The sequence below is a fragment of the Oreochromis aureus genome, linkage group 23, assembly GCF_013358895.1.
Source record: "Oreochromis aureus strain Israel breed Guangdong linkage group 23, ZZ_aureus, whole genome shotgun sequence".
Taxonomy (NCBI): Eukaryota; Metazoa; Chordata; class Actinopteri; order Cichliformes; family Cichlidae; genus Oreochromis; species Oreochromis aureus.
The window spans coordinates 18,557,465-18,584,592 of NC_052963.1; the positions used below are offsets into that span (position 1 = coordinate 18,557,465).

The 27,128-nt window shown below is 42.8% G+C and overlaps 1 protein-coding gene across 3 annotated transcripts in view; it reads right to left on the reverse strand.

Annotated features, from left to right (window-relative positions):
- Positions 1-151: 151 nt before the first annotated feature.
- LOC116316408 (methyl-CpG-binding domain protein 5) overlaps positions 152-27,128 on the reverse strand; it is a 45,963-nt gene continuing 18,986 nt past the window's right edge. For 2 of the 3 annotated variants that reach the window (XM_031734966.2, XM_039606681.1), the window contains exons 4-10: positions 21,241-21,412; positions 17,979-20,369; positions 8,438-8,658; positions 7,219-8,343; positions 6,661-6,734; positions 5,551-5,626; positions 152-5,462 (exon numbers count right to left, since the gene is read on the reverse strand). In XM_031734966.2, the coding sequence (XP_031590826.2) occupies positions 5,400-5,462; positions 5,551-5,626; positions 6,661-6,734; positions 7,219-8,343; positions 8,438-8,658; positions 17,979-20,369; positions 21,241-21,412 (4,122 nt within the window). In that variant the 3' untranslated portion in view covers positions 152-5,399. The remainder of the gene's footprint in view (positions 5,463-5,550; positions 5,627-6,660; positions 6,735-7,218; positions 8,344-8,437; positions 8,659-17,978; positions 20,370-21,240; positions 21,413-27,128) is intronic. The other variant, XM_039606682.1, reaches the window with a different exon arrangement.

Below are 27,128 nucleotides of genomic sequence, written 5' to 3' on the forward strand. Positions count from 1 at the left end.
GTACAACAAGCTTTAAACTAGACTCGTGGTTTTACTCCAAACTTTCTCAATAAATTCCCTTAGAAATATTCAATAACAAACCTTGGGGGGAAAAAAGCACCCAACCTCCACAAAAAGGCATAAAAATGCACAACAAATCAGATAATTCAAGTAAGAGTGACCATGTTTTTAATATCTTAAACATCTGTGCAACATTTTTCAAAATGTTACATCACTGCATGACCTGTAATGTTTCACAATATTTACAAAAAAATGCTGCGTACATCAAACCATTAAAAAAAGTCCAAACAATCTCAAAATAATGGACTCTGACAAACTATCCCTAGCCCACATTAATGCAAATAAAGAAAAATAAACAAGAGCAATCAAGTGCACATCATACTTCACGCAGGTCTATTTTTTGTAAAGTATATATTAGTGAGAAAATATATACTTAATTACAAGTTGAAGAAACAAAATACTGACAACGAAAGGGTGGGAGATTTAAAGAGCAGAAACAAACACTGGAAAAAATAAAACTCACACTCACACCTCACACAATCACAGGTGGAAGGAGACGGGAGGGTAAAATAGACAGCACGGACCACCTCAAACACAAAAAATGCTTTGAACTCTTGACCACGAATTACAAGAAACCGATAACAGATCTGTAACACATGGGGCTCCGGTCACAAGTGCAGGAACCTGCATGTCATTGCACAAAAACCAAAAAATAAAACATAACTTGTTTTGTTTTTTAAAAAGAGGTGGAGAGAAGGGGGAGAAGAGGCAGAATGAACTTTACCGAAAGAGCTCACATGTTCTCCACAGCAAACGTCACATTTTGGAAAACGGCTGGAGGACATCTCCTCCGAAGGTTTACAGTAAGACTCTCAAAAGGGTGCACGCTGAAAATAACGGGGACGTGTTTTTAAACACATTCTTCACAGGTATTGCTTCTGTTGTTGCCGTCGTGAAGGTAACAACAATGCCTTGTGTTCGTGTTTGATACTGATATTTTTAACAGTAAACAAAAGAGAAAAACAAAGAAAAAAAATTACCTTTTTTAAAAAACAAAAAACAAAAAAAACATCCACAGTTTTTTTTCAGCGTGCACAAAAACACCAAAAGGTAGAGAGACATCTCATTGGAAAATACAGTACAACTTGACTTAACAATGCAGAAATTAGATTTGACTTAGAGGCTCCGTTTGTTATGGATATGTAGTCATAGTAGTGTTTTCATCTGGGAAGCACAGAAATGATGTTTCAAAGGGCAATTATATATATTTTTCTCTGTTTTCGTTGCACCAAATTTCACCGTTGATGTCAGGTAAAATAACTGATTTGCTTAAAAGGTCTTTTTAGTGCTTTGCTGCAAAATATTGGCCTCCAATATCTGTAAATCTACCAAAGATGCAGATATTTGGCCGATACCAGTGTCCATATGGATATTTGGCCGATACCAGTGTCAGTATGGATATTTGGCCAATAATGGTGCACCCCTTGTTTTAGAGACTGACAAAGGGGAATCTGTTCTTTCAGTAGTGTATTATTTGGTTTTAACGTTTTATTTGTTAGAGTTCTTGCGTATAAAGTTCAAGTAACAGTATTCTAGTTCAAACTTTGAGGCTAATTGGGTTAACGGTTGTGGCTGGTGGGTAAAAATAAAGCTACACATCAATTTCTACTTCATTGCTCTCAGGTTAGAGCATCAGAAAAGATGACTATTAAGAAAAAAAGAAAGAAAGAAAAGCAAAAAAGGCAACACAGAAGAGTCCGAACAATGAGAGAGATGCAGTGTTTCGCAGTGTTGATCTTTGCCATCGATTGGTAATATTGCACTTGGTTATTCCGTAGAGATTCCTGGTGGTTTTGATCCGTTTTCAATACTGTCAGACCGATCGAGTGATGATTCTTCTTCTCAGCTTCAAACGCTGATAACTTGTAGTGTTCAAACTGCATTTATTACCAACATCAGATGTGCATATTCATAAATAAGATGCTCTTTTTCTCTACCATGACACAATCTGTAACAAGTAAAAACATGAAGACCAGAAAACCTCACTGTAATTAAAAAGACTGTTATCTGTAACGTTCACTTCTTAAATAAGACAGAATATGACCTTTTTGTTTGTAATGGACTGAATACATGATCAATTCACTTGTTAAAAAAAGGAAAGAAAACATACATATACACATATAAGGCTTGAGTTCTCAACTCTTGGTAGTATTATTGCCATCTAGCATATTTGTAAAGCTTAAAATAAATATGGAGTACTGTACATAAATAATTTACATCAATATGAAAAACAAACAACAAGGCCCCTAAAATGGAAAAACAAAATAAAATAAAAGCGCTTTCACTGCTCTTGAAAGCCCAGTTAGTGTTGCTTCAGATGCCTCGGAGTTCAGTTACTCTACTGAAAGCTGTGGGTAAAAATACGTGGAGAACAAAAATAAAAACAGTCACTGTACAAACGAGCACGAGAATATGATCGTGACAATCAATGACATGATCGTTCAATGCAGCCTGTGATTCTTGTTGCTAAAGGAAAAATCCACCCATGTTAATAACTGGCCAAAGTTTGTGATTACAACACAAAGCAAACTGAAATTGTCTGCATTTTCAGATGTAGTGGTTTCTGGTTTTTTGACCTCCAACAATGAGAGTTAAAGCTTTCAAATCTAAAAGCAGGGCTTATTTTACTCATCATACTGAAAATGGACCAGGATGAGTCTCTAAACATCTCACAGTGTGTTTATATGCATGTAGCGATGGACTTTTATGGTTTCAGTAATCAGGGAGCAAAAGATTTCTCCTGAAAATAGCCATTTTACATCTAAGCACTCGAATGACATGAAGTTAACCCTATGCCAACAGAGCATCCAGCTATGCCATCTGCAGATTTAAAATAATGTCAACCAAAACCTCATAAAAGAGGACATAGAAGAAAAAGTCTTAATTAGACCACTGATACATATTTCCCAATTAGCAGGTGCTAGTGCCCAATCTAGAACCAGCTCTATGCATTTCCAACACAAAATACTGGTCCCAAACTTGGAGAAGCACATGTCTGGGACTACATGAAATGCACAGTGATTTCAAACCGACGGCACACAGACTCTTTATAATTGTAGTTCCAGAGAACTTTCCCCAACCCTAAGTACAACCCCCAGTATCTACTACCGGAAATACCTCTTGTTTTACAGTGTATTACAGATGAATGCCCCTCAAAAAACAACTTGTATAGATCTCAAAAAGATTGGCATTAGCACGGCATTAGCATGCCCCCCCCCAACAAAAAACAAACACTAAAACAAAATGCCAGTCTCAAAGTTGGACCCACTGGTGGGAGAAGCTACTGTAAGAAGTTACTTACAACCTAACTTCTGCAACCTAATACCTAATACTGTATTACATTTGGTTTAAAAGTGTCAAAATGCGGGCTGGTCCTCAAGACACAACAAGGCAGAACTGGCTGCGCTACATCCATTAAGCTGCCGCCAAATCTGACGCCTATTCCATAGATTTCTACAAAATAAAGACTGCCACTGCCAACAGCACTGCAAAATTGCCAGTCACAAAGCTGGAACCACTGACATCAGAGATTATGGGCTGGGCTACTATTGGAAATTGTGTTCACTGAAATTACCCCAAGCTACTGTGTCACTGTGTAATGCAACCCTATGTGGGGTTCTCAAAGCCGTTTAAAGGTAAGCTAAAGGCATCTAAGACAGGACAAGATAGCTCAGGGTCATATTATCTGGTGCCAAATCTATAAATGCTAGCCAAAGACCAATGGTCCAAAGGCAACCAAAAATGGCCAACCCCAATGTTGGAACTGCTCATGCTATTGAATTTAGGATGGGCTATTTAAGAAATTCAGATATTTCACTCATGCACCCCCTGACATTCTGTTCAAAATTAATCTCTTGCCACTGAAATAACCCCAACTCACTTGCTACCCAACGCTACGCAGCCTCAAAACTGGTTCCTCATTCCGTTATTCTGTGCCGCAGCTCAGAAACCACAAAAAACCTCAGCCCCAAACCACTGAAATCGTTAAATCGGGGAGGTTTTTCAGAGATGCACCAAGACCACCAATATCCACCAATTTCTGTAGCCTAAAATGGGTTCAAACCTGTTTTGCAATGTATACTTGTTCCAGTTAAAAACTCTGCACAGCCAGCAGATGTAAAGTCAGTAGAGTTAACTACAGTGTATGTAAGCACGCTGGCAGAAAGAGCTCAACTTCTGAAGTCCAACATTAATTAATAGCATTTAATTTACAACAACATAAAAAAAGTCTTGGTGTTTCAGAAGCTGGACAACACATGTTTAGGACTTTTTTCCCATCATTTTTACTTCAAATGAATGAACCTCTTCTAAAAACAATCATTGTGGAGGTTTTGGAAAATGAAGTGTCTGTGGGTGGATTTTTCCTTCTAAAAACACTCAAAAAAAAGTTTTTGTTCATAAATTACAACAACTGATAAACCCAGAACCAAACCAAGTAACACGATTTTCCTGTCAACGTGGTGACTGGCGGAGCTGGCTGGGGTCTCAGTGGGAGGGTAGGGATACAGGCTGTGGGTGGATAGGGATACAGGGTGTGGGTGGGGTGGGACACTGAACACTTTCTGCTGGTAAAGTTCATTCTGTGTTTTTTGAACTGTTTTTTCTCCCCATTACAAATGAACACTTAGCTGGAGTGACTACTGTTATGGTGAACTCATGTCAGTTTCATCGCTGTTCCCTTACAAAAAAATAAAACAACAAAGAAAAGAAAAAGAAAGAAAAAAGAAAACAGCACGTCTTACAGTTCATCATATAAAAGCTTTAGGCTGTATTCTTATTTATCCTATGCATGCGGCCATATGCGACCGCATTTCTGAATAGAAACCAAGACATTGGTACACTTCTGCTTTGTTTTGTACAATAAAAGATAAAATGTGCATTAGGTACGCTTGTACATGACATTGTACAATATTTACATACAATTCTTAATAGCATGAAATTTCAGGATTATCTATATACATATTGAAAATGTATCAGAAATATTTGGACTGTCTATTTTTCTTAAATATGTAAGGTAATGCTTGTAGCTTTTTTTGTTTATTTTACTATCTTATACTAGAAAAAAATAGTTAATTCAGTGAGCTGTAGACAAATTGCAACCGTTTTTAATGTTTTTCTGTATTCATGTTTTTTTTCCTACAGTCTATAAACTGTAGTGGTGATTGGAATTTCCAGCACCTTCTGTGGTCAGTCATTAAGTCAAGTTGATATCATGGAACAACGATGTACCACTCAAAGTCCACGTGTAGCACCTGTTAGAGAGCTCAGATCGCATCAAGGCTGAACGGACAAAGTCTCCGAAAGGCTCTGAGGACGTTCTTGGGCCAACACATTCAATGTTATCTGGATATCTTCCTCCTCTTCGGCTTGGGGAGCTTCACCTGACGATCTCTCGACGGGATCTGACGGCACACACAGAGGAAACGGTGTGGTGGTGAATGCGGGGGAAACAGCGGTGCATGAGAAGAGAGGAAAAGCGCAAATACTCACTGTGCCCGACATCTTGTCTAGCTCGCTCATGGCCTCGTGGATAGCAGCTTCCAAGTGATTATTCAGTTTCCCCGGTCTGTCAGACAATATTTATATTATTTACTTTTAAGCAGAAGAAAACTTTAAAATTATAAACTACAACAAAAAGGAAGCTTAAAAAATAATTATCACACTTGAATCCATCTACAGGATGAGGAAACTGACCGGAGAAGCAGCTGGTTCACCTCTATGTGACCGAGGTGTATATTTATGTTTCAAATGAACTTCTCATAGCTCTTTAACTGAAAATGTCCCAGTGTTGTAATGCAGGAGTGAGACTTGCTATGATCTATGGTTTGGAGATGGTGCCGAGAGGTTCATGGATGTAGTGAAGGAGGACATGTAGAGGGTTGGCATCAGACGAGGATGCTAGCGTTAGGGTGAGATAGAGGCAGATGATTCCCTGACGGGAGCGGCCAAAAGATAAAGCAGCGTAGGAAAGATAATTTAGAAGTTACAGGGAAGTATATGATTATATATACTATTTGATCTTATTGTAATTTTACACTCTTAATATTTTGACACAAGTTTATATACAAGTATATGCACAAGTTTATAGTATACACTGTGATGACTTCCATCATAATTTGTTGGTCGGAGGATTACAGAACCTCCAATGTGTCCATATGAAGGTGATAAAATGATACGAGTGTGCTGTAACACATAGGTCACTTAAACATACCTTTAAAGCTTTAATTTTTGGATTATTGAAATAAAAGACTACAACAGTTTTTAATATCTACCCTGGATAAAAGAAGCTGTATATGTGTAATATTTGGAAACAGAGCCATTGAATAAAGTATTCTGACTCTACCTCTGTCATTTTAGCTCAGTCACTTCAGGGTTAATGGTCTATATTTGCCCCAAAGTGTTCAAAGTTTTATTGTTTCACTTAAACAAATGTTTGCCTCTCCTTTGCTGCAGGACACCATCTTTAACCACTAGGTGTCAATGCCACTCTGGATAAAGATCATCAAAGGAAGCACAAAAAGGCCTCGCTCAGCTCAAACTACAGCAAAGGTGGGTTTATATTATTAGTGAAGCACCAGTGTGGTGGGCGAGGTTACTTACTTCAGGCCTCTTTTGGCGGCGCGGTCAAATGCCTCCAAGTCATGAGTTAGTGTTTTCAGCTTCTCTGGCTCTACCTGCACAAAGAAAAGAGGAATCAATTTGAGCACATTCAGCACCAGACTGAAAATTTCCCACCAAGCACCAGGAACTGATGCTCAATTTGAACTCCAGTTTATCGCTTCGGCGCATCTAGCGGATAATTTGGCAGTCACCGTTTGTCGGACGTGCTCTGTTCTGCACTTCTGATTTGGCAGGTAAAGCTGTGGATGTGTTTTTTGAGTAATTTGGAGTCCATCTGCCTTGATGGCCGTTGGACAGAAATTTAAAAAGCTCTATTTCCTTCTGACTTTTCAAAGCTGCAATAATTGAAAGTTACAGTCAAATACAAGTTATTCTCGACTTATTGGCAAGCAGCTCTCTTTAACTAAAAGATAATTCAGTGTAATCCAAGACTCGGTGAAACTTTTAATACTGGGATTGCTGCTCATAGCCTCCTCAGGCTGAGGTGCTGGCCTGTAAAATGGTGACAGGTGGTGACAGACTACCCCGGCCCCTCACCTTGGCCTGCTCCCGCAGCTGCATGGCAGCACTGTGCACTTGCTCGTCCCCGGCCAGCTTGGCAGGCCACGGCGGGAAGCCCTTCAGCTGGCCCCAGACCAGCTCTCCCATGTTGAAGGTCCTGGACCGGTAGTGGAGCAGCTCCGACGAGGGCGAGTCTGGCTGCCGGAGGTCCTCCTCACTGCTCAGGCTCTTCGTGTCTGAAGGGCTGGGTGCCATTCCATTGAAGTGGCCGTTGTAGTGGCTGTAGTCTTTGGCTGTGGCCAGAGGGCCCTCCAGGCTCGTGGAGGAGCTGGGTGACTGGTCGTCATCCTGCCGCGGGGGGCCCAGGACTTCTCCATAGCTCCGGGTGTTGAAGTGGGGCGTGGCGCCGTTGAGATGGGCACAACGTTCCACAGTCTGCTCCAGACGTTCCTTGTAGTTGGCTGGTGCCCGGCCACAGTTGTTGAACCGGTAGCCATCATCGAGGTAGGCCTTATCGTGGGCCATCGCCAGGCCGTGGTCGTTGGACCCCTCAGTGGGGCAGGGTGGAGCAGGGGCCAGACTGGCAGGTCTCTCCATGCAGGGACTACTCCTTACTTGGGTCGAGCACTCCAGGAACTCCTCACCACCCCAGGCGTTGTTGTTGTTCTGACTGTCAAAGCCTCCCCCATGATGAGTCTCCCCATCCCACTGCCCCCTGGGAGTCCCACGTCCAGGAGAACGGAAGTAATCATTGGCTTCAGGGCCATCCGGAGTGCTCTTCCCTGGATCCATGTTCTTCTGACCCCGCCCCGGCCTAACCTGCCGTGCTCTGGCTTGCTGGGGTATGGTCTCCCCTTCCTGGTGCCCATGCAGGACTGCGCTGACTGCCTGGGGGAGGTTGACGGGTTCCCTTATGGAGGCAGTGAAGGCACTCATGGCACTGAGGGCAGGCACCGGACTCGCCTGTGTCGTCCCGCTCACTGTCGTGGTGATGGTTACATGCACGCCTTTGCTGGCTGCGTCCACAACAGCTCTGTAGATGGCGTCCACCGATTCTGGCCCTCCGCCGGGGGCTCTGTCAGAGCTAGGCGTACCCGCTGGAAGTCCCTCGCCTTGGGGCTGCTGCTCCTCCCCGAACTGTGGGTGCGGCAGCATCCCCTGCTGTGGACACAACAGAGAGGTGCCATCGTGATTAGAAATGTCATCTAAAACATCTGAAATACTACACAGATTAAAACATGACTCATTGCTCCACCTGGTAGTTCTGGTAGAGGCAGGCCATGGAGCCGGAGTTGGCGTTGTTGCTGTCAGCGTAGGGCGGGTTGTCGGAGAAGTGCTGCTGCCCCTGGTAGGCGGGATGAGATACCACCACTTGCTGCATGCCCTGATGGACCTGCTGCGGGTACATCTGACCTCCACCAGCGTTGACATGTGGCTGTAGAGCGCCCATTCCACATCCAAGTGACGAGGGGTTTCCTGCAAAACCACAGGGAGAGGCCAGTGAGCTTAAACCATCAGAGACGGTGTGTATTTTAATACAGACAGCACTGATACTTCACAACTAAACAATATTTTATATTTTTGGTAAAACCTGATATCATAAAGCACGCTGAAGTGTAATTCTAGTTACATTTTTTAAAATAATCCACAATATTCACTGCATTCATCAACAAGAATGGATAGCCTACATCAAGGATGTCGAACAAAGGACCTGTGGGCCTCAGCCAGACTACCAGTGTTTGGAGCCTTCACTGTATTTTGTAGAGGTGGGAATCACCACATTTTTAACATTTTTCTTTAACTGGAAATCAGTACCTGTTTTAACCAAAGAGATAACGTCATCGTCAAATACCCATCGATTTCTTGTGGACATAAGGAGATTGCTTTCCTATTTTTTACTCATTTTTCAGTTAAGTTAACTTAATATAAGTTTGCAGGATTTATTGTCATTTCACATGGTATTAAACTCAAATAAAAGGGCACGTGCAAAGGTGCACTGTAGTGCAGTGTTGACGGTCTCTAATTTGCAGAAAGTGCAACATGCTGCGTGAAAATCATCAGGTGACTGCATGCTGCTCTCACCTTTACCTGCTCTCACTGTGTGCCCACCTCCTCACACATGCACACAAACTCACTCGCAAAGGGGAGCTGATAAGTGAAATCCTACTGACGTCAGTGTCAACACATTTCGCTACCATAATAGTGCAACAAAAGCTTTTCCAATGAGCACCGGACAAGTGACAACACCGCAGCTGTCAGAGCTTTTCAGCAATAACGTCTCACCTGACCACACAGAAAAGCGGACCCTCTGCTACACCTGAGCACCCTAGGAAACCAAACCACCTTATACTGGATCCAGCTCTGAGTCGGGATTGGACTAGATGAGTACATTCCTACTGTAGAACCCATCCATCCATTTTCTTAAACGCTTATACAGCTTTTATACAGCAGGGTGCTGGAAATTATCCTGGCCAACACAGGGAACACACATTCACACCCTTGGGCAATTTAGGTTCGCCTGCTAATCCTAGTTTTCAGGTAAGACGCCAACTTGCCTGCAAACACTCGCCAACTACTCACTGAGTGGTGAGATCACAAACAGGAAACAGAGAATATTCGCCTTCAAAATAAAAAGTATCTCTGGCCTAAAATTGGTGAAAGCAACTCAGCTAGCAAACAAAGATAATTTGCCATTAGTGCTCCCAGTTAGTGGACCAGTCTGCCCAATCAAACCAGATTACAAACTTCTCATTTAAATCTCATCTTATAATGTTCTTTTATCAAAAGGCTTAAAGTAGTGTGTTTTAAATCCTGTCTAATATTTTGTTATTCAGCCTTGTCTTCAGTTGTATTTCTGGAACGTCACCATAATACATTTTTAACTTCATTCAGTGAAGCACTCTGTAACTCTGTTAACAACAGTGCCGTATAAAAAAAGATCATAAATATAATTAAAAATCTCAGCAGCTGTAGCATGTTTTTTTTTTTTTTTTTTTTTTATCTCTTTTGCCATTGTGTTCATCTGTGTAATAAACCTCTCAGTTCGGTGGATTTTAAATCTAGAAAACGAGCTGCTTAGAAAGTGTCCCCCGACCGCGGCTTCTACAATCAAAGAAAAAAAGTTGCACATTAGCAATCTGTTGCTCCCAAAGCTAACAGATGGACCCGCTGCCAGATGCATGGTACAGCCAGACTTGTTAGTGAAGCATCCAAGGACAGAACATGAAGAAAATACACGGAGGCCACAGATGTATCAATGAATGAAGAGAAAGCCCAGCAGCAATGTTATGCAGACAAAGCCGGAGCGCATACAGGATCTCAGCGGCCTGACGTGTGTGTGTGTGTGTGTGTGTGTGTGTGTGTGTGTGTGTGTGTGTGTGTGTGTGTGTGTGAGAGAGAGCAGCGACTGGAGCAGCTGGTGCGATGCGACGTAGCTGAAGGGCAGCTGTGTGTTCTCCATTTTTTTTCTCCTCTTTTCTTTCTTCCCCTCTCTCTCTCTCACTCTCTCTTTAATGCTGAGAGCCACGACTCGGCCATCCCCCCTCTTCCTCCCCACGTCCTCTCCGCTACTGCTATGATATAGTGACGGCTGTTGCCGGGGGAGGTTGCCTTGGTAACCGAGTGATGATTGGTGGTGCTGTCCGCTGCCAGGAAGCTTGTTTGGAGGTGGTGCTGGTGGTGGGGGAGTTGTGGTGGATGGGGGGGTTACGAGGGTTGGGTGGTGTGATTCTAGCCTGCTGGGGGATGGGGGCGGTGGTCAGCTGGGTTGAAGGGGGGGGTACCAGGAGGGGTTTACAATGAACTTTGGAGTATTTGTTGATGGCAGGAGTGGAGGGGGGGGGGGGGGTGTTCAAAGCTTGCGCGCTGTATAGAAACAGATGGTCGGAGGCTAAAGCTAAGACGCCAATGACTAGGCCACTTTCAAAGCGTTTCAGGGCTCTTTAGACAGTAACATCCACCATTCAGTGACAAAAACACTATTTAACCTGCTCCCACCCACCAACATTTACTGAATATTTCCCCTACATGTCCAAATGGTAACGCTGCCAACAGGAGAACTCCAAGGCCAAAATACATAAATGAGACTTTAGCTGAAAGCTAAAAGCGTATTTGTTCAGCATGTGGTTAAAACTTCATCTACAGTGCTGTAAAAATGCCCCAATCCTTATTTATTTCTTACTGTGATTTCAGAAAACTGCGTTTCTGCATTTACGTGTGGACAAAGGTGTGCGTTTTTATCTCCCTTTATGATAAAAGACTGTGCGCTGTGGCTTTTAATCATCCATCATTTCTTCACGGTTACCGTTATATCACTACCTGATGATTTGGCACACTTTTCACAGCTTTTGAGATATTTTTCAAAACACACTCTGAAAAATCCCTATTTTAAAAAATACCCCTATACATATGGACATAGCCAAGGAGGTCACAAAAGAACCCATAACAACATCCAAAGAACTACAGGCCTCACTTGCCACAGTTAGGGTCAGAGTTCATGAGTCAACAAGAAAGAGACTGGGCAAAAATGGCATCCATGGGAGAGTTCACCAAAAAATTTGCCAAAAAACATCTAAATGATCCCAAAGATTTTTGGGAAAATATTCTGTGTACTGACAAGACAAAAGCTGACATTTTTGGAAGGTTTGCATCTGACATAAAACTAACACAGTATTTCATAAAAAGAATATCACGCCAACAGTCAAACATGGTGGTGGTAGTGTGATGGTCTGGGGCCGCTTTGCTGCTTCAGAATGACTTGCTGTAATTGATGGAGCCATGAATTCTGCTTTCTACCAGAAAATCCTGAATAATAATGTCTGACCATCAGTTATTGTCCTGAAGCTAAAGCGAACTTGGGCTGTGCAGCAGAACAATGATCTAAACCACACCAACAAGTCCACCTCTAAATGGCTAAGAAAGACAAACAAAAAAACAACAACCCACAAAATGGTTTTAGAGTGGCCTAGTCAAAGGACTTAATGGACTTAAAGAGGCCGTTCATGTTTGAAAACCACCCAAAGTGGCTAAATTAAAACAATTCTGCAAAGACAACTGCCAGTGGTGGCACAACCTTCTCCTTCCAATTCAGGGTCATGGAAAAGCTGGAGCCTTCTTCACCTACCACAGAGCAGGAGGCAGGGTACAACATGGACAAGTTGCCAGTCTGCTGCAGGGCTAAGGACTAAGTGTAAAAAAAATGCACTAACTAAGAAATTGGGAAATTTTCATAGCACTGTAAGTACGCTCAACTATCATTCAAAAAATGTTTATAATAGTCTAATATGAGTTGCATAACGCTTAATTTCCTATCCATGAAAATATCCACATACTTATTTTCATGTTGTTTTACCCTCTTCTCTGACATTAAAAAACAAAATGAAGCATTCAGAAAACCTTTAAAGATCACTAAAAACATTCATGCTGAGCTTCTCTTGCAGTTCTTATACTGCAGGCATCTACTGAGCAGAACAAGGAATTCCCTGTCATATGTACTGATATACACTCAGCTAAAATCCAGCCAAACTCCCTGTGCTTTTTACACACACACACACACACACACACACACACACACACACACAAAAGAAAACGATAAGCTACAGTCCTGATTGGATGGTGTGTTTAAGCCCAATAATGGCTGGCCTTGCAAACTGGAAGCACTCGCTCTGCAACATGGGGCAACCTGAGGCAACCTTGGGCTCATGTGATGACCAAGATTTTGATTAAAGGTTCACAAGCATCACAGAATATTTTTAGATCTGATCTAGTGCGGGAAACACAGCTGTAGATGCATCGTGAGGCATTATAAATCAGATGGTACAAAGGGCACTGGAGGCTGTCTTCTACACCCTGAGCAGGTTAACAACAGGAGACCATCCAGGAAACCAAATGAACTTATTCAGTGGAAATTAGTAGAAAAATAGTAAAACGTGGCAACATAATCTCAACTAATAGAAAACAGACGTAACAAGCAACAGGTGGAGGCAACAGGCTGCTTCTCCTCTTCTGCAGTGTTGGACTCCATATGGTGTTGAGTCAGACCTGCCTACATGCTGGTTCAATTATAATGTGGAATATAGTCCTCTGTTTCCAAACAGCTTGCAGGACTGGTTTCATCTTCTGACTGTCAGAGCAAAGCTTGCATGAACTGGGATCTTTTTCCTACAATTTTTCATCAAAACATCACCTTTACGCTCATTTTTAGCTGCATATTTTTTATTTTTGGACTCAGAGTAGCTTTGCATGAATCACAGCTCAAAATAATCTCTATTGTTACACTGATCCTTGGTGGAGTCATTCTGTTCATCCACATAGCTAAAATGTTCCTCAGTACTGAAATATTTCAACAAAAAGGTGTTTAGTGTCTGCATTAAAGGCTGCTTCAATGGAGTGCTTAAGAAAATGGAGCCCTGCAGCAGTGCCATATCACAACAACAGCTGTGATATGGCAATTATTATTGTAAGGTACAGACCCTACAATACTAGAGAGAACCCCAACAATTAGACAACCCCCTATGAGCAAGCATTTGGCAACAGTGGGAAGGAAAAACTCCCCCTTTTTTTAAAATCTGAACTCTTTTTTTGTGTAGCGCATATACACAACAAAAGAGTTTTTGTGGAAAATTCATCCTCAACAAAAGACAAAGCACTGTAAAGAAAATGAAGTCAACATCAAGTGATGATGAGGCGGTCCTGATTGGTACAAATTTCAGGATGTCAGTGGGGCAGCTTGAGCTCTTGTTAGAGTTGGGACAACATTAGAGGAGGCAGAGAAATCATTTCATTGAGCCGAAACCCCAGAGAAGCATCTGGCTGTGTTTCTAAGGTATAACAGCATTATTTTACCATTTCCATATTATTTTATATTCACTACCATTGAGGGTTTGAACTGGGAGCACTTTGTCGGCAAATGCAGTGGTCTGACTGGCCATATCTGTTTATTCGCACGCAAAAAATCTGAAAAATCAATCTTGAGCCAAAAAACTATATGATGCAATTATGTCCTGTGGTCCGTATGAAGGGCTTTATTAACAACAAGCAACTCCGAAATATATTTTCAACGCACAAATTATTTGCACAGATTTCACGTGGCCAGTGTGTAAAGCCCTTAACTTTGTCTTGATTGGCTGCTTCTCATAAATAGAAGATCTGAAGAACTCTTGCTCAAAATATCCCCATACCATAGTTCGAACAGCCAAAATAGTTCCAGTTCAATGTCTACAAGGCACAGAAACAGACACGAGCAGTTGATACCCTTGAATACGGGATCAGTTTCCTGATAATTGAATGGAGAAACTTCAAAAAGTGAATTTTAGCCAAACTCCAAGGCTCATATCACCCCATGTAGGATACTTGGCTAGTCAAAGCAAGTTGTAGCATGTGAAAGGTCTTCTTTTTGCCCTACATTTAAATATCAGGCTCATCTTGTATCTGTGATTCCTCCAGTATGAATCTAATTCTCAGGGCAGGATATAGAAATAATCATCCTGGAACTAAGTGGAAAATTAATTTGGCTGTAGTTTAACAAAGCCTCAGTGTTTTCATGTGGATATCTCCTGTATGCAGGAAAGAATAATTAAAATGAGCCACATTTCACCTAGTATAGTATATCCTTCCTAGTATGCATCCTTTCCTAATGTGAAAGTAAAAATTTACATTAAATATACTAAAAAAATAACTGAACAAAAAAATCCAGCAGATTCTGAGGGGGTCAGATTGGATGACATGTCATTCTTTTTTAAAAATTCTTCTTTTAAGTACTTAAAAGAAGAATTAAACAGTACTTTTGACTCTGAAGACTTGAAACCAAACCTCAAGTTATAATTAATCTCATTTAAACATATGCTTCTCCTCCCATCCCCATCTCATGGCCTACAGAAGACCACGTGAATTTCAATGAGTTGACTTTGGGAAGGGGAAAAGAAAAAAAAAAAAAAATCAGACCAACAGGGCACCTGGTGATAGGAACAGGTGGCCTGGAGCAGCCCTTGGTGATATTGCCATTATAAACCATATGAGGACACATGGACACACAATGAATACATAAACTCGGAGTCCAGTCCCCTGAGCAGGCAGGAAAGAGGAGGGGGAAATTAAAAAAACAACAACAACAACAAAAAGAAGACAAGATGTAGGTTCTTTCAGCAGTTTCAAAAACATACACAGTCCCTCATACACACACAAATAAACAGATGCACATACACAGCAGCAACAGACACACACACAGGCCTAAACCCTCATCAAAGGCTTCACTCTGGTCTCCATTCAGGGTCTATCGTTACTATAGCGACCGGCTTGCTGGGAGAAGCTCTTTAGAGCACCCTATCTGGGTTGCTTCCCTTAAAGCGTGATGCAGATCCCATTTCCATCTCCTTACACCATTGACTGATGCTAGCATACAAATAAAACAAAGGGAAACACTGGCTGACTGACAATTAGCCCGGCCTTCCAAAGGATGAGGGGGCTCCCACTCATTAGCTCGGAGATACTGGAGGAACCTGACGGTCTAGGCTCAGGGCCTATCACCTAAATCCCTCGGTTTTACTCGCTCATAACCATAGAAACCACATCTTAATCGAGATTATCGCAGGGAGGGGAGGAAGTGATGTAAGCTGAGGTTATTCTGTTTCTATCTGTGTTATTAGGCACATTTTGCCTTAAATAGATTGCTTGGAAAACGGTTCTCCCAAATCTTGGCAATTTCACCAACACACATCTAAAATGTTAAGCATTTTACCGTTATTTTTCTCAAAAAACGCAGCCAGTAATCTCACATTCCTGTGACCTTCATAGCCAACACCTGATCTCTAAGTTTACAATTACTCAAGAAGGCCATTCTTGAGTAATCGTGCTTCCACAAAACTCTTTCTTATTTTATTTCATTTTTTTATACATGCGGTTGCAAAACTATTTACAGAACCATCTGGCAACTCAGCACAAAGCACAGTGTCAGAAAATGATGGTGATTCTGCCTTTCTCCCTCCAAGAAATGCCCAAACTGTGTAAAAGCAGAACAACAACCGGTAAACTGCAAATCCCTGGTCAAGAGGTTCACGCTCCTGCATGTGCACAAGCAGCCATGCTAGTGTCTGTTCATCTAACATCGAAAACAGTTGACAATCTACAAAAACTTCATAAATAAGTGGTTAATTACGTGTACAGGCTGTCCTGGGTGGTTACTCATTGTGTCTTTAAAAAGCAAGAACTGCTAAATATATGTGTTGGCGGGCTGAATAACAGAAAAACTGCAAAAATACAAGTACACAGCTAAAGCTAGCAGGTCCACTAGAATCACAAGGCCGGGTTTGCCTTTTTTTGTTCTTTTTCTTTTTTTTTAAAAATTTACACTATTTTTATAAATCTTTCTTCGTGACTCACCCCAAAGGTACATCCCGAACTCCCAGAGTGCCACGGTGCTGCTATTCAGTGGTGGCAAAAGACCAGGTATCAGTTTGTTTTGGGGGAAAAAAAAAAAAACAAAAACCCAAAAATCGTTCAGCCGCTATTGCTTAAATAGCTTGTGTGTGTGTGCGCGCGCGTGTGTAATGTTCTTGTCTTCTTCTTATCAGAACATTACTTCGCTTAGTCAAACAGCAGAACTTACTTTCCCTTTGAAATTAGCCTATAGATCCCCTTTACCCCCACTTTTGAAAGTCATGTTACTCCCAGCCCAGACAACAGTGCATCTTTCGAGGCTCACCCTCCTACCTAATCCTCTTCTCCATACAAAATATTATTTTATCTATAGACAATGGATGGATTAAAAGTTTTAAGTTATATTGTTAAGGGTCTCTATAGCACTACTGCAGGAAACACACCTGAAAAAAAGTCCTGGGCAGAAAAAGTTTATTTTTCTCACACTAATCAGGAAGAAAAAGAGGTGTAGCTATACTCATCCAAAGACAAGTTAATTTTACAAAAACTCTAAGGGAAGATAATATTTTATTGAACAGATTAATCGACGGACGGGAGGTATGCCTTGTCAACATATATGCTCCCAGTGAGGATGACCCAGGGTTTGTCAAACACGTATTTAACATGAATACCAGCTATAGCTCAGGCCTGTTGCTGATGATGGAAGATTTTAATTGTGTGATGTAACCAACCTCTAGGGCTCCCTTATTACAGAAAAGTAGAATATGCTTGAATATTAAGCTACAGAGGCAGGCCTGGTGGATGTCTGAAGGTCTAAGTTTCTAAAAGAAGTTCTAAAAGAAGGAGTTTCACATTTTACCCAAGTAGACAGTGTTCCTACACCAGAATAGACTTATTTTTCATCTCACAGGTAGAGTTATATAGAATTAAAAATGTTGAAATACTCCCAATTAGGGATGGGCGATATACTGAATATACTCTATGTATCGCAAGTTTTTCTACGTACGATGGTTAAAATGGCTTTATCGTAACCATTGAGTATAAATTGTCATGGCAATATTAAGCTGTCTGCATGTAATTCACTATGAGCCCCATTCCCCACTAGTACTTCTCTGGAACATAGGCCACAAAGAAACAATGGAGATTAAACGCATCCCTTCTGAATGATAAAGATTTCACTTCTTTCAAGTATTCAACATACATGGCAGTAAATGACACTCTAGTAATGTCTTCCCTTACAGTTTGAGATTGCGTAAAAGCATACCTTGATAGAGATGGTGTTACCTAGATGGAGGTTTTGAACAATGTGACAGGTTGTAATGAATCCTGAATAAACATTAAGATTATTGATGTTCAGCATTTTCCATACCTTCCTCCTGTTTCTACCTGTCATACAGCTAGTAGTAGGTTTAATCTCATCTCACCTGTCTCGGAGACACTCTGGGTACAGCTTCCATCACCACCTCCGTGTGGAATCACCATGTTAGTCCGTCCCATACTATGAAGCTGTGAGGGGTGGGGGCCAGGGTGCGATAGTGGTGGGGGGTTAGTGTTTGGGCGCCCCAGCGCCATACCGTCAGGTCCTACCAGTGTACCACCTGGCCCCATAGGCCCACAGTTACTCATGGAGGACGCCTGCATCTGAGCCATCATGTCCGGGAACTGGCCTGGACGTGGGCCCAGGTGGCCCCCAGAAGTGTCCATGTTCTGGCAGTGCTGCAGGGTTTCCCCTGGACCCCGCAGCCTCTGCTGGACAAGGAGGTTCTGCTGAGTGCCACCGGGGACCATGCCCGTGCTGTCGTTGTAGTGTAGCGGTGCGACTCCTGAAGCGCCGGATGCCGGTCCGGGATTTAGGCCTGGACGATGACCACTGCCTGCCAGGTTGTGGGAACTCTGACTGCTCATGGACTGAAGGAGCTGGGCCATGGAGGTGTTCGGATGAAGGTTTCCAAGTCGGCCCACTTTTCGTAGCTGCTCAGTGGCACTGGGGCCCGACATGTGGTGTCCTCCCATGCCTGGCTTGCTGAGCATGCTATACACCATGTTGTTGTCGTGATTTACGGCTCCGCTCCCGGATGATTGCTTCCGTTTGCGCATGGGATCCCTCTGCTGGGCCATGAGCTTGTCTCTGAGAGCTGCCCGGCCGCTCTGGCCCTCAGGAGTGTTGAGCAGCATGGTGGAGTTTGGCGGGAGCATGGGATTTAAAGTGCTGTGTCCTTCCATGCCTCGAGGGCCACTCACGGGGCCAGGATGCCCTCCAGCCCCTCCATTACCTCCGCCACCTGCCCCCATGCCTGACATACCAACACCACCAGCAGCCATGCCAGTAGTGCTGTTGCCAGCAGCGCTGAGTTTGTTTTGATTTGCTAGCTGTGCTTTGGCTGCGGCTGACAGGAGGCTGCTGGCAGGGAAGGAAGCGGCATTCTGTTGGTTGAGGATCTGGTTGAGGGGCATCCCCAGGAGTCCCGGGTGACCCTTCTGGGAAGCACTGGGCGTGGCCAGAGAAGATGACGAGGAGGAAGAGGTTGGAGAGTACATGGGGTTGCCGTGCTGCTGGGCGCCAATTGAATTTGCCATACCGGGCAGCAGCTGGGAGTCTTTGTACTGATGGAGTGCATCGGTTTTGTTGGTGGAGGGGCTGGAGGGCATGGCGGGCCTGGGAGACCCCATAGCTGATCGAGGGGAACGAGGAGGAACCTTTATGGTGCCACACGGGGCCTGGTGTCCTGAGGGCATCACAAAGTTCCCGTGGTCAGAGGAGGTGGAGGATGAACGAGAGCGATGAGGGGAGGCCTCTATTCTCCCAAGCGCGGGCCCAGCCATGTGGACAGGTGAGGTGACGGGGGAGGGAGACATGGAGGAAGCCGGACCACCCTGTTGAGTCCTTTGAACATGGCCACCATGACCCACAGGCCCAGGCTTCACTGTGGGTAACGGTAAGTTGCTTGGCAAGGGAACAATGGCGGGAGGGGGTATGTTTACATTCATCACTGGTACCTGAGAGTGGATGTTAGGCTGGAAGTTGGAGGGTGTTGGGGCATTGGTGGGGGTCTGGCTGACTGGTTTGTTGGGGATGGGGCCCAGGATGCCTAAGGGGTCCTTTTCAGACGTTAACTGCCTTTTCTGGAGGGCACAGGATGGCGGTATGGATGGAGGGGGCGGTACAGGGTGCACAGGGGGCTGTGTTTTATGGTGAAATGTTGCACGGGGCATATCCATACCAGGGGGGAAGTTCCCCCGCGGCATGTTCATGTTAATGACAGGGCTTTTGGCAGTGGCCGTTGGGGAGAGGGGCGTGCTAGTCCTTCCTGTCATGGCACACGATGGCTGGCCCGCAGGGGAGCCGTGAAGCATCACACTAGGCGGGGAAAGAGGTGTCCTAGTGTTTCCGTGGATAGAGGCTGAGCCAGGGCTACCGCCTCCTGGAAACCCACAAGGATTGGTCCTTGTAAAGCCCTCAGGGCTGACCAGAGTTTCTGCACTGGGAGACTGTGAGCCATCTCCATAAAGCTTAGCACCAGATGGAGGTGGGCTCAACATGCCTCCATACCCAGACCGGTAAGGGGATTTAGGGCCTGGCTCCCCGCTGCCCAGCCTCTGCAGCCTGGGGTACCCAGGGTAATGCTCTGGCTGCTGGGCCCCACCCAACTCCTGGGGTGGATACAGCCTCTGCTGCTGCTGATGCTGTCCACCTGCCATCATCACCTTGAAAGGGTTCTTACAGTCAGGGGCAACAGAGTTGGGCACGCCATCGTGGGGTTTAGTCCTTATTGCTCGTTGAGTTGTGGAATGCACAGCAACCACAGACGATGTACCTTAAAGAGAAAAGAAAGAAAGAAAAGGAAAGTCCGAGTTAAACCAGGACCAGCAGCTTGGAGAAAACATTAGTCAGAAGAAGAAAGTAACTATTATTCACCTCCATGCATAGTTTAACTCAAAATGTAGGACTTTAATAGGCTGGCAAGTTATTTACTAAGAGAGCCTTCGTCCTTCTTCGAAATATCGCTAAAAATAAGACAATTCCTAACTCAACGTGATTACGAAAAACTTGTGCATTCATTTCACATGAACCGGATTATTATGGTGCTCGCTATGCTGGACTCCCTAATAATACAAACTGAGAATAATCTAAAAAGCTCTTAAACACACACCTTTTTAATCTTGCATGTAACTGATGCGATCACACTTTCAGTAGTACAACTGTAAAGGTGGATTGACCATTAGCAGACACAAAACAGATAGGTGATTTCTTGATTATTTTCATATTACTCTATATCTATTACTTCCAAGTTTGTGTCAATAAATTTCTCTCTGCATCTCCCTCTCTTTTCTTTTTCTCTGTTTTATACATCTTAAAGTATGATTTATATATGAATAGACAGTAATTTTAAGTATTTATGATTGTCTTCATCCTCAAGTCCAAATAAAAGTGAGTGGATTTGACAGAATATCACCGAGGCAACGTGAAAGGCCTGAAAACCTCCAAATATTTCATTTGCTTATTGTGTATAAGGTCAGCTAGAATTTTGAACTTCTACAATGGAGAAATTACTTAACAAACTCACTGATATTTCCTGAAACTATGACATAAATTACATCAACACTGTCCTCTTTCATTTGGATTTATAGGAGCTAACTTCCAAGTGTCCTGGCAAATGGTTTCAGAGCTGTAACGTATACTCGTACCTCCTCCTGAACTGGTCAGTGTCAGAGGCGGGTGCGTCTCCATGCTCTTGTGCAGTGTGGCCACAGCCAGCAGCTTCCTCTTGTGAATGCAGAGTTTGGTGACATCTTCGTCTGCTTTCACATCCTCCGCTGTCCTCTGTTTGACAGCTGCCCCGGGGTCGAAGTTGAACACCTGAGGAGAGAAATAAAAGTGGTTAGAAGTCACTGAACTGACTTGGTCAACGTTTTGCTCATTTACTCACAATCTTTTTGCTTAATTAATTTACGTTTTGCACCCTGTTTCTGCACTGTCATGCAGTGGCCTTTATTGTTAGCCATTTTATTGGTTTTATTCCTCATTTTCTGTCATATATACATATATATCATATACACTGTTAATCAAATTCACCATACCCAGGATGTCTTTTTCATATCCATCTTTATTTACCAACACATCATCAATCGGGTCAAGCAGTCACACAAAGGTTGTTATCAACTTGATAAGTTAACCCACAGTTTATCAATCTCAGCTACGAGTGTGTTCACATGAAAGAGGTGATGTTAGCAGCACCTCCCCAATGAGAAAAACAGAGAAGTGCACTGGCAGCATAACAACAGGTTTTACAAAGGAAGATAAAACTGATATTAGAACAACATAAAGTAGACTGAAACCAGCACAGCTGCTGCAGACAGCTCAGCAGACTGCGAGTGAGAGTGAAGCGCATTAAAAGCACCGTGTGAATGTGAGAGAGCTTTAAGTGCTTTGGTCAGTAAGACTAAAAACCTGCTGCTGCAATAATAAAGTTTAGCCTATTTGTATCCAGGAAAAAAACCTGACAGCACATGTCAACCAGGACCTCTATCATTAAGGTCCCAGTCACATCAGAGTAAGCAGTCTTCTCGTGACTAGTAAAAGAGCTAACTTGTCATCCAGGAGTTGAGCATGCAACCTCTGGGCAACCACTTTCAATCTCAAGGTCACTATACAGGTCGCTGAGTGGGAAGTCAACCTGTCTCCAAACAATCACAGTCCAACTCAGATTGACTGCAATCACCCTCAGATTGCTGAAGGTTTGCAAACAACTTCCATGTAATTTATAAACACAGGCCGATTGCCAACATATGCCTGAGTTTCACTTCTGCAGGGAGTCTTTGCAGAGCCAGGTTGTTTTTTTTGTTTTTTTTTTAACTTCTTCATAAAATTTCTCATGTCCATTTCAGTAATTTCAGCAATCTCCCAGTAGGAACTCCATAGCTACACTGTGATTATTATTCTTTAAACTGAGGTGATGACTGTTTGTGTCACTGATGAATGAAAAACTGTAGCTGGAAATGCACAGAAGGAGCTAACGGTGCAGAACAGGTTGATCACAGTAGTTGTGGGCTGCTTCAATCCAACTCATTTCTTGGGAGGTGCGACTCAGGTTACGGCGTAGGATTAAAAGGGGTTTTCAGTTACGTCGTAAGTTAGGACGTACATTTCCAGCAGAAGTCTAAATACTATAATCAATCTGAGTCAGTCTGCAAAAACCAGTGCAGACTAAATGTAACTGGTTGTATTCCGATTGTATCACTGTATAAAAGAAAGGGTGTTGAACACCTATGGCTGCTATAATTTTGTTCATACTGCAGGTCTGCAATCACTGTTTTCCTTAGTCTGATTGTAGCACGAAACACAGTTATTTTCATTACACTAAAGGTTAATATTTCTAAACCTTTTCTTCTTTTTAAAAAAAAAATGTGAACTGCAAATGCTGGTGTTTGAGGCTATTCGCAACACTGATAAAAGGTCAACAACTGCCCTTGTTTGACCAGAGGGATCTTCTTGGAATGATGACATCATTTTCCAGAGAAATTATTGGTGAGTGCAAGCTGATTTCATACCCATTAATGTCAAATCTTAAACAAAGCTTGCTAAGGAGCAGCTTAATTCTCCAGCATAGGTTACTATAGTGATGAGAAGTAAACCTTCGTCTTCCTAACACTGAGGTTTCCTCACTACGTCCCAAATCCTGCTTCAGAGTGCAGGCCTCAGGTAAAGCCAGTGTGTCACAACAATGCCCAGTCATCCGAGAGTGGCTGTGGAGGATCTTCAAGGAATCGTCCAAGAAATTCCAGTGAATATCAAACAGTATTTTTCCTTGACATACCTGTCCAAAATCAGTACGCATGAAAAACCCTGTTTAAACAGTCCTCTTAGATCAGTGCACACAAAAACAAAGATATCCACCCATCCATCCAGTCACCCGTGGGCTTCTAGAGCAACTGCAATTCATTCAAGAGAAAACTGCGATTTCCCGTGATCATGGATTCACAGATAACAGTAAGCTTATTATCACGCTTTGCAACTAATCAGAGCCCCCTACAAAAAAAGGGAAAAGAAAAAAAGAAAGAAAAGAAAGCATGCTATGGGCCCAGAATAAGGATGGTGAGGATCAGTTTTGAGGCCAGGAAGCTGCTTCCCCGAGCCACGTGACCACCCCTGAATATTATGTAAATCACATCCAGGTCTGGCAGCACACTGTATTTTCCTCACGCTCATCATCTCTTGGGGCTATCTTAACAGCACAGGCTGTGATGTACATAGACTAAATCGCAGATAAACATGGAGGCAGAGGCTCTCCCGAGCACCTTGTGATATGCGATATGTGATATCCCACATCTTAAGACGGTTAAAATGTAAAAGTGCACTTATGTTTAAGACCAGAAAATGAGTCTTAAATAATATTTGTATCTTCACTTTCAGATACTAAGAAGACAGCAGGGAGGAGGCGCTCATAAGGGAAGACGTGCAGCTACAAAATCATTCAGATAATGGCGTGGAGTGTTGGGGACAAATTTAGCATCAGGAAGGATAATCGGTCAGATTACCCCGTGTAATGTGACGCCTCACATAACCCCAACATTTGTAGTTTGGTCCTACAGAGATCAGCGGGTCAGCCTGGGTTCATTTCATACATCCTGAGTATGAAATAGGAGAGGATTATGCTGCAGGAGAGCTTTTCCTGTATACTCTTTTATAATTTCACTCCTGCAATTCACTCTAAGCCACACTGATTTGAGTCTCTGGACTCTGTGAAGAATAAAACTTCAGAACTAGGGCTGTGCGATATGACCAAAATCTCATATCCCGATATAAGACATCTATCGTCCCGATAATGATATAAATCACAAAAATGTAACATTTTCTGTAAATTCTGTGAATCTCGGGCAGCTCGACTTGCGTGAAGTGTTTCCAGCTGGGCGTCGTGTACCTGGAGTTGAGTGTTTTAACCGATGCATGAAACTATACATTTTTAGACACAAGTTGTAACGGCCGCCGCTTTCTTTGTGAGTATTTATTACACGGTGTGCTACGGGGAAAAGCCTGTTCTAACGTTTGAGTCTAAGATTTATTTTTTAGCACCTGACGGCTCTTTTTTGCTTCTCATCCATAAATACTCTGCATCTTTCACGTGATTCAGTTTATTTTGAAAAGTCTCAACAGGATCTTGAGCTTTATTATGAAAGGTTTATGTGGAAAATAAACAAGCGGACACGCGATGGTTTTACCGTTGTTGTTGCTAACGACAACGCATAAAAACAGGCGCTTGTCCGTCCGTATTGTGGTTATATTAAATATAAGAGAAAGAGAGAACTTTAAGAAAAATATAGCCACTACAGTGACCATCAAAACGACAAAAAAATATTGCCATAAACGTTTATTTTGCGACACCACGAAACAAACGATAGCGTAAAATGAAACGATAGACCTTTTTATATCGTCATCCGATACATATCGTTATATCGAACAGCCCTATTCAGAACCACCATTCAAAGCTGTCAGAGCAGACAATAGTGGTAGTGGTCCTAAAAGGAAACTAGAAGACTCTAAAGTAGAAACTTTTCTGGCCATAAATAACAAAGTAGTTGATTTTTGGAGTTTCTCATCCCGTAGACTCCCAATTCTTCCATTTTGAGCCCAGTGCAGGGGACTCTTGGTGGCTTGGGGACCACCAAAACAACCACCTAATCGGCATTATCAGTAGGGGTGGGTTTTAATAATCGATTCATCGATTAAAATCGATTCTGGCTTGGATAACGTGAAATCGATTCATTAAAATCCTGAATCGATTTTTTAATATAAATTTATTTTGCCCGAAACGCCAGAATCTCAGGTGAAACCTCACAAAATTTCAACAACTACCAAACAGCCAAAACAGTAAATGAGAGCAGGTACACGGATTCTGCACAAGGACGTAAACACAGCGCGGATCAGAATCAGTGAGATGTCGCCTTTCTCACCCGACAGGCGCTGCAGCTTTAAGCGGCTGCGCGCGCTCCCGCGGACGGCAATCACTTTCTGGCAGACAATCACTTTTTGGCACAACAACTGCACGGACACGGTCGGGGCTGAAAGCGACAGCTCGCTGATTCTGATGTTTCATGGTCCGCGCTTTGTGTTCACGTCCTTTTTGCGCTGATTCTAAAGCTGTTAATTTTATCTCTCTCCAAACAATATTGACCGAACCAGCAGCAAAAGAAGATCCAAACTACGCTTCACATAAACATCGTCATGAATTCACTCTGACTTTTACTGTTTTGCTTCCACCACAATAAAAATCACACTTCATGCACAGCTCTCTCTCTCTCTCTGTACTTCAAGAACAGTTTCCCGTCTAAAAATCTGTTTTCTGCATTATTCGCTTGCTTGCTACGCACAAGTCTACCGTTGTTTACAGCGCTGTCCGCCGCTGTTTTTTCCTTTTTTTCGTTTTACATACTTCCGAAAAGAAAACTAATTTCTGCCGTTCAATACTGAACAAATTTAAACTTTTTAAAATTATGCAAAATGCAAAACGCTTAGCCGTGTCTCTAATAAAACTGCTGTAACGTCAGAGGTAACGTTCATATGTTGATTAATGGTTTTCCTTCGTTTTTGATGTACTGCAGATACATATTTTTATAAAATCCCAGGCCAGGAAAACCACCTTCATGTTTTTCTGTGTTTTATCTTCAGCTACTTTGACACAAAGACATCTGCTGTGACGCTCACACCTTTGATAAAGTCTTGCATGTGTCAGCTTCCTTTTTATAGATACAAAAATATGTAAATGTACTGATCTGAATTATAATATTTCTGACTGTCAACATTTCTCAGATTTAAATCGAATCGAAGTGAATCGAATCGAATCGAAGTGAATCGAATCGAATCGAATCGAAGTGAATCGAATCGTGGATCGAATCGATTCGGGACCTTGTGAATCGGAAACGAATCGATTCTAGAAATCAGTGACGATACCCAGCCCTAATTATCAGTAAGGAAAACTGGAAAGACTGGATGCTAATGGTTTAGCAGCAAGTGAACTTTCAAAATAAGAGGAGAGTGTCCACTCTAGGGAGTGGCCTACAAACTGGTTGCCAACCACCTAGCAATCACCGGTCACTAGGGAAAAATGTGCATTCCCAGACGAGTTGCCAAGTGGTTGCAGAAGGTTGCCAGGTGAAATCAGTCACAAAGAGGGTTTCAGTTGCTAGCTGGTTACCATGGTCACCTGTGGTTTGTATAGTTTGTTGGCCTCAGCACAAGTTTTCCCTTGAAGGCAAACTTTGTGCGCCACTTTTTCAAGTTTTATTAGTGGTTAGTATTTGCAAACAAGCAGAGTTTAAAGTTTAGCATTCTGTAATTAGTTTTTAGTGGTATTAAACTTTTTATTTAGTGGGTATTTTTAATCTCACTTATTGTCACTTTAGAGCTGGTGATTTTACTAAGCTCTGGCTAAAACAGCTAGAGCAGTTTTGAGGTTTTCCCATTAAGTGGTAGTACCTGGTACAAGGTACTTTTGAAAGCATCTACTCCGTCGGGGTTCCAAGCATCTGAGGGGATAACTGCCAGCGATTGGCCGGGCAATGACTGGATGAGAGCGTCT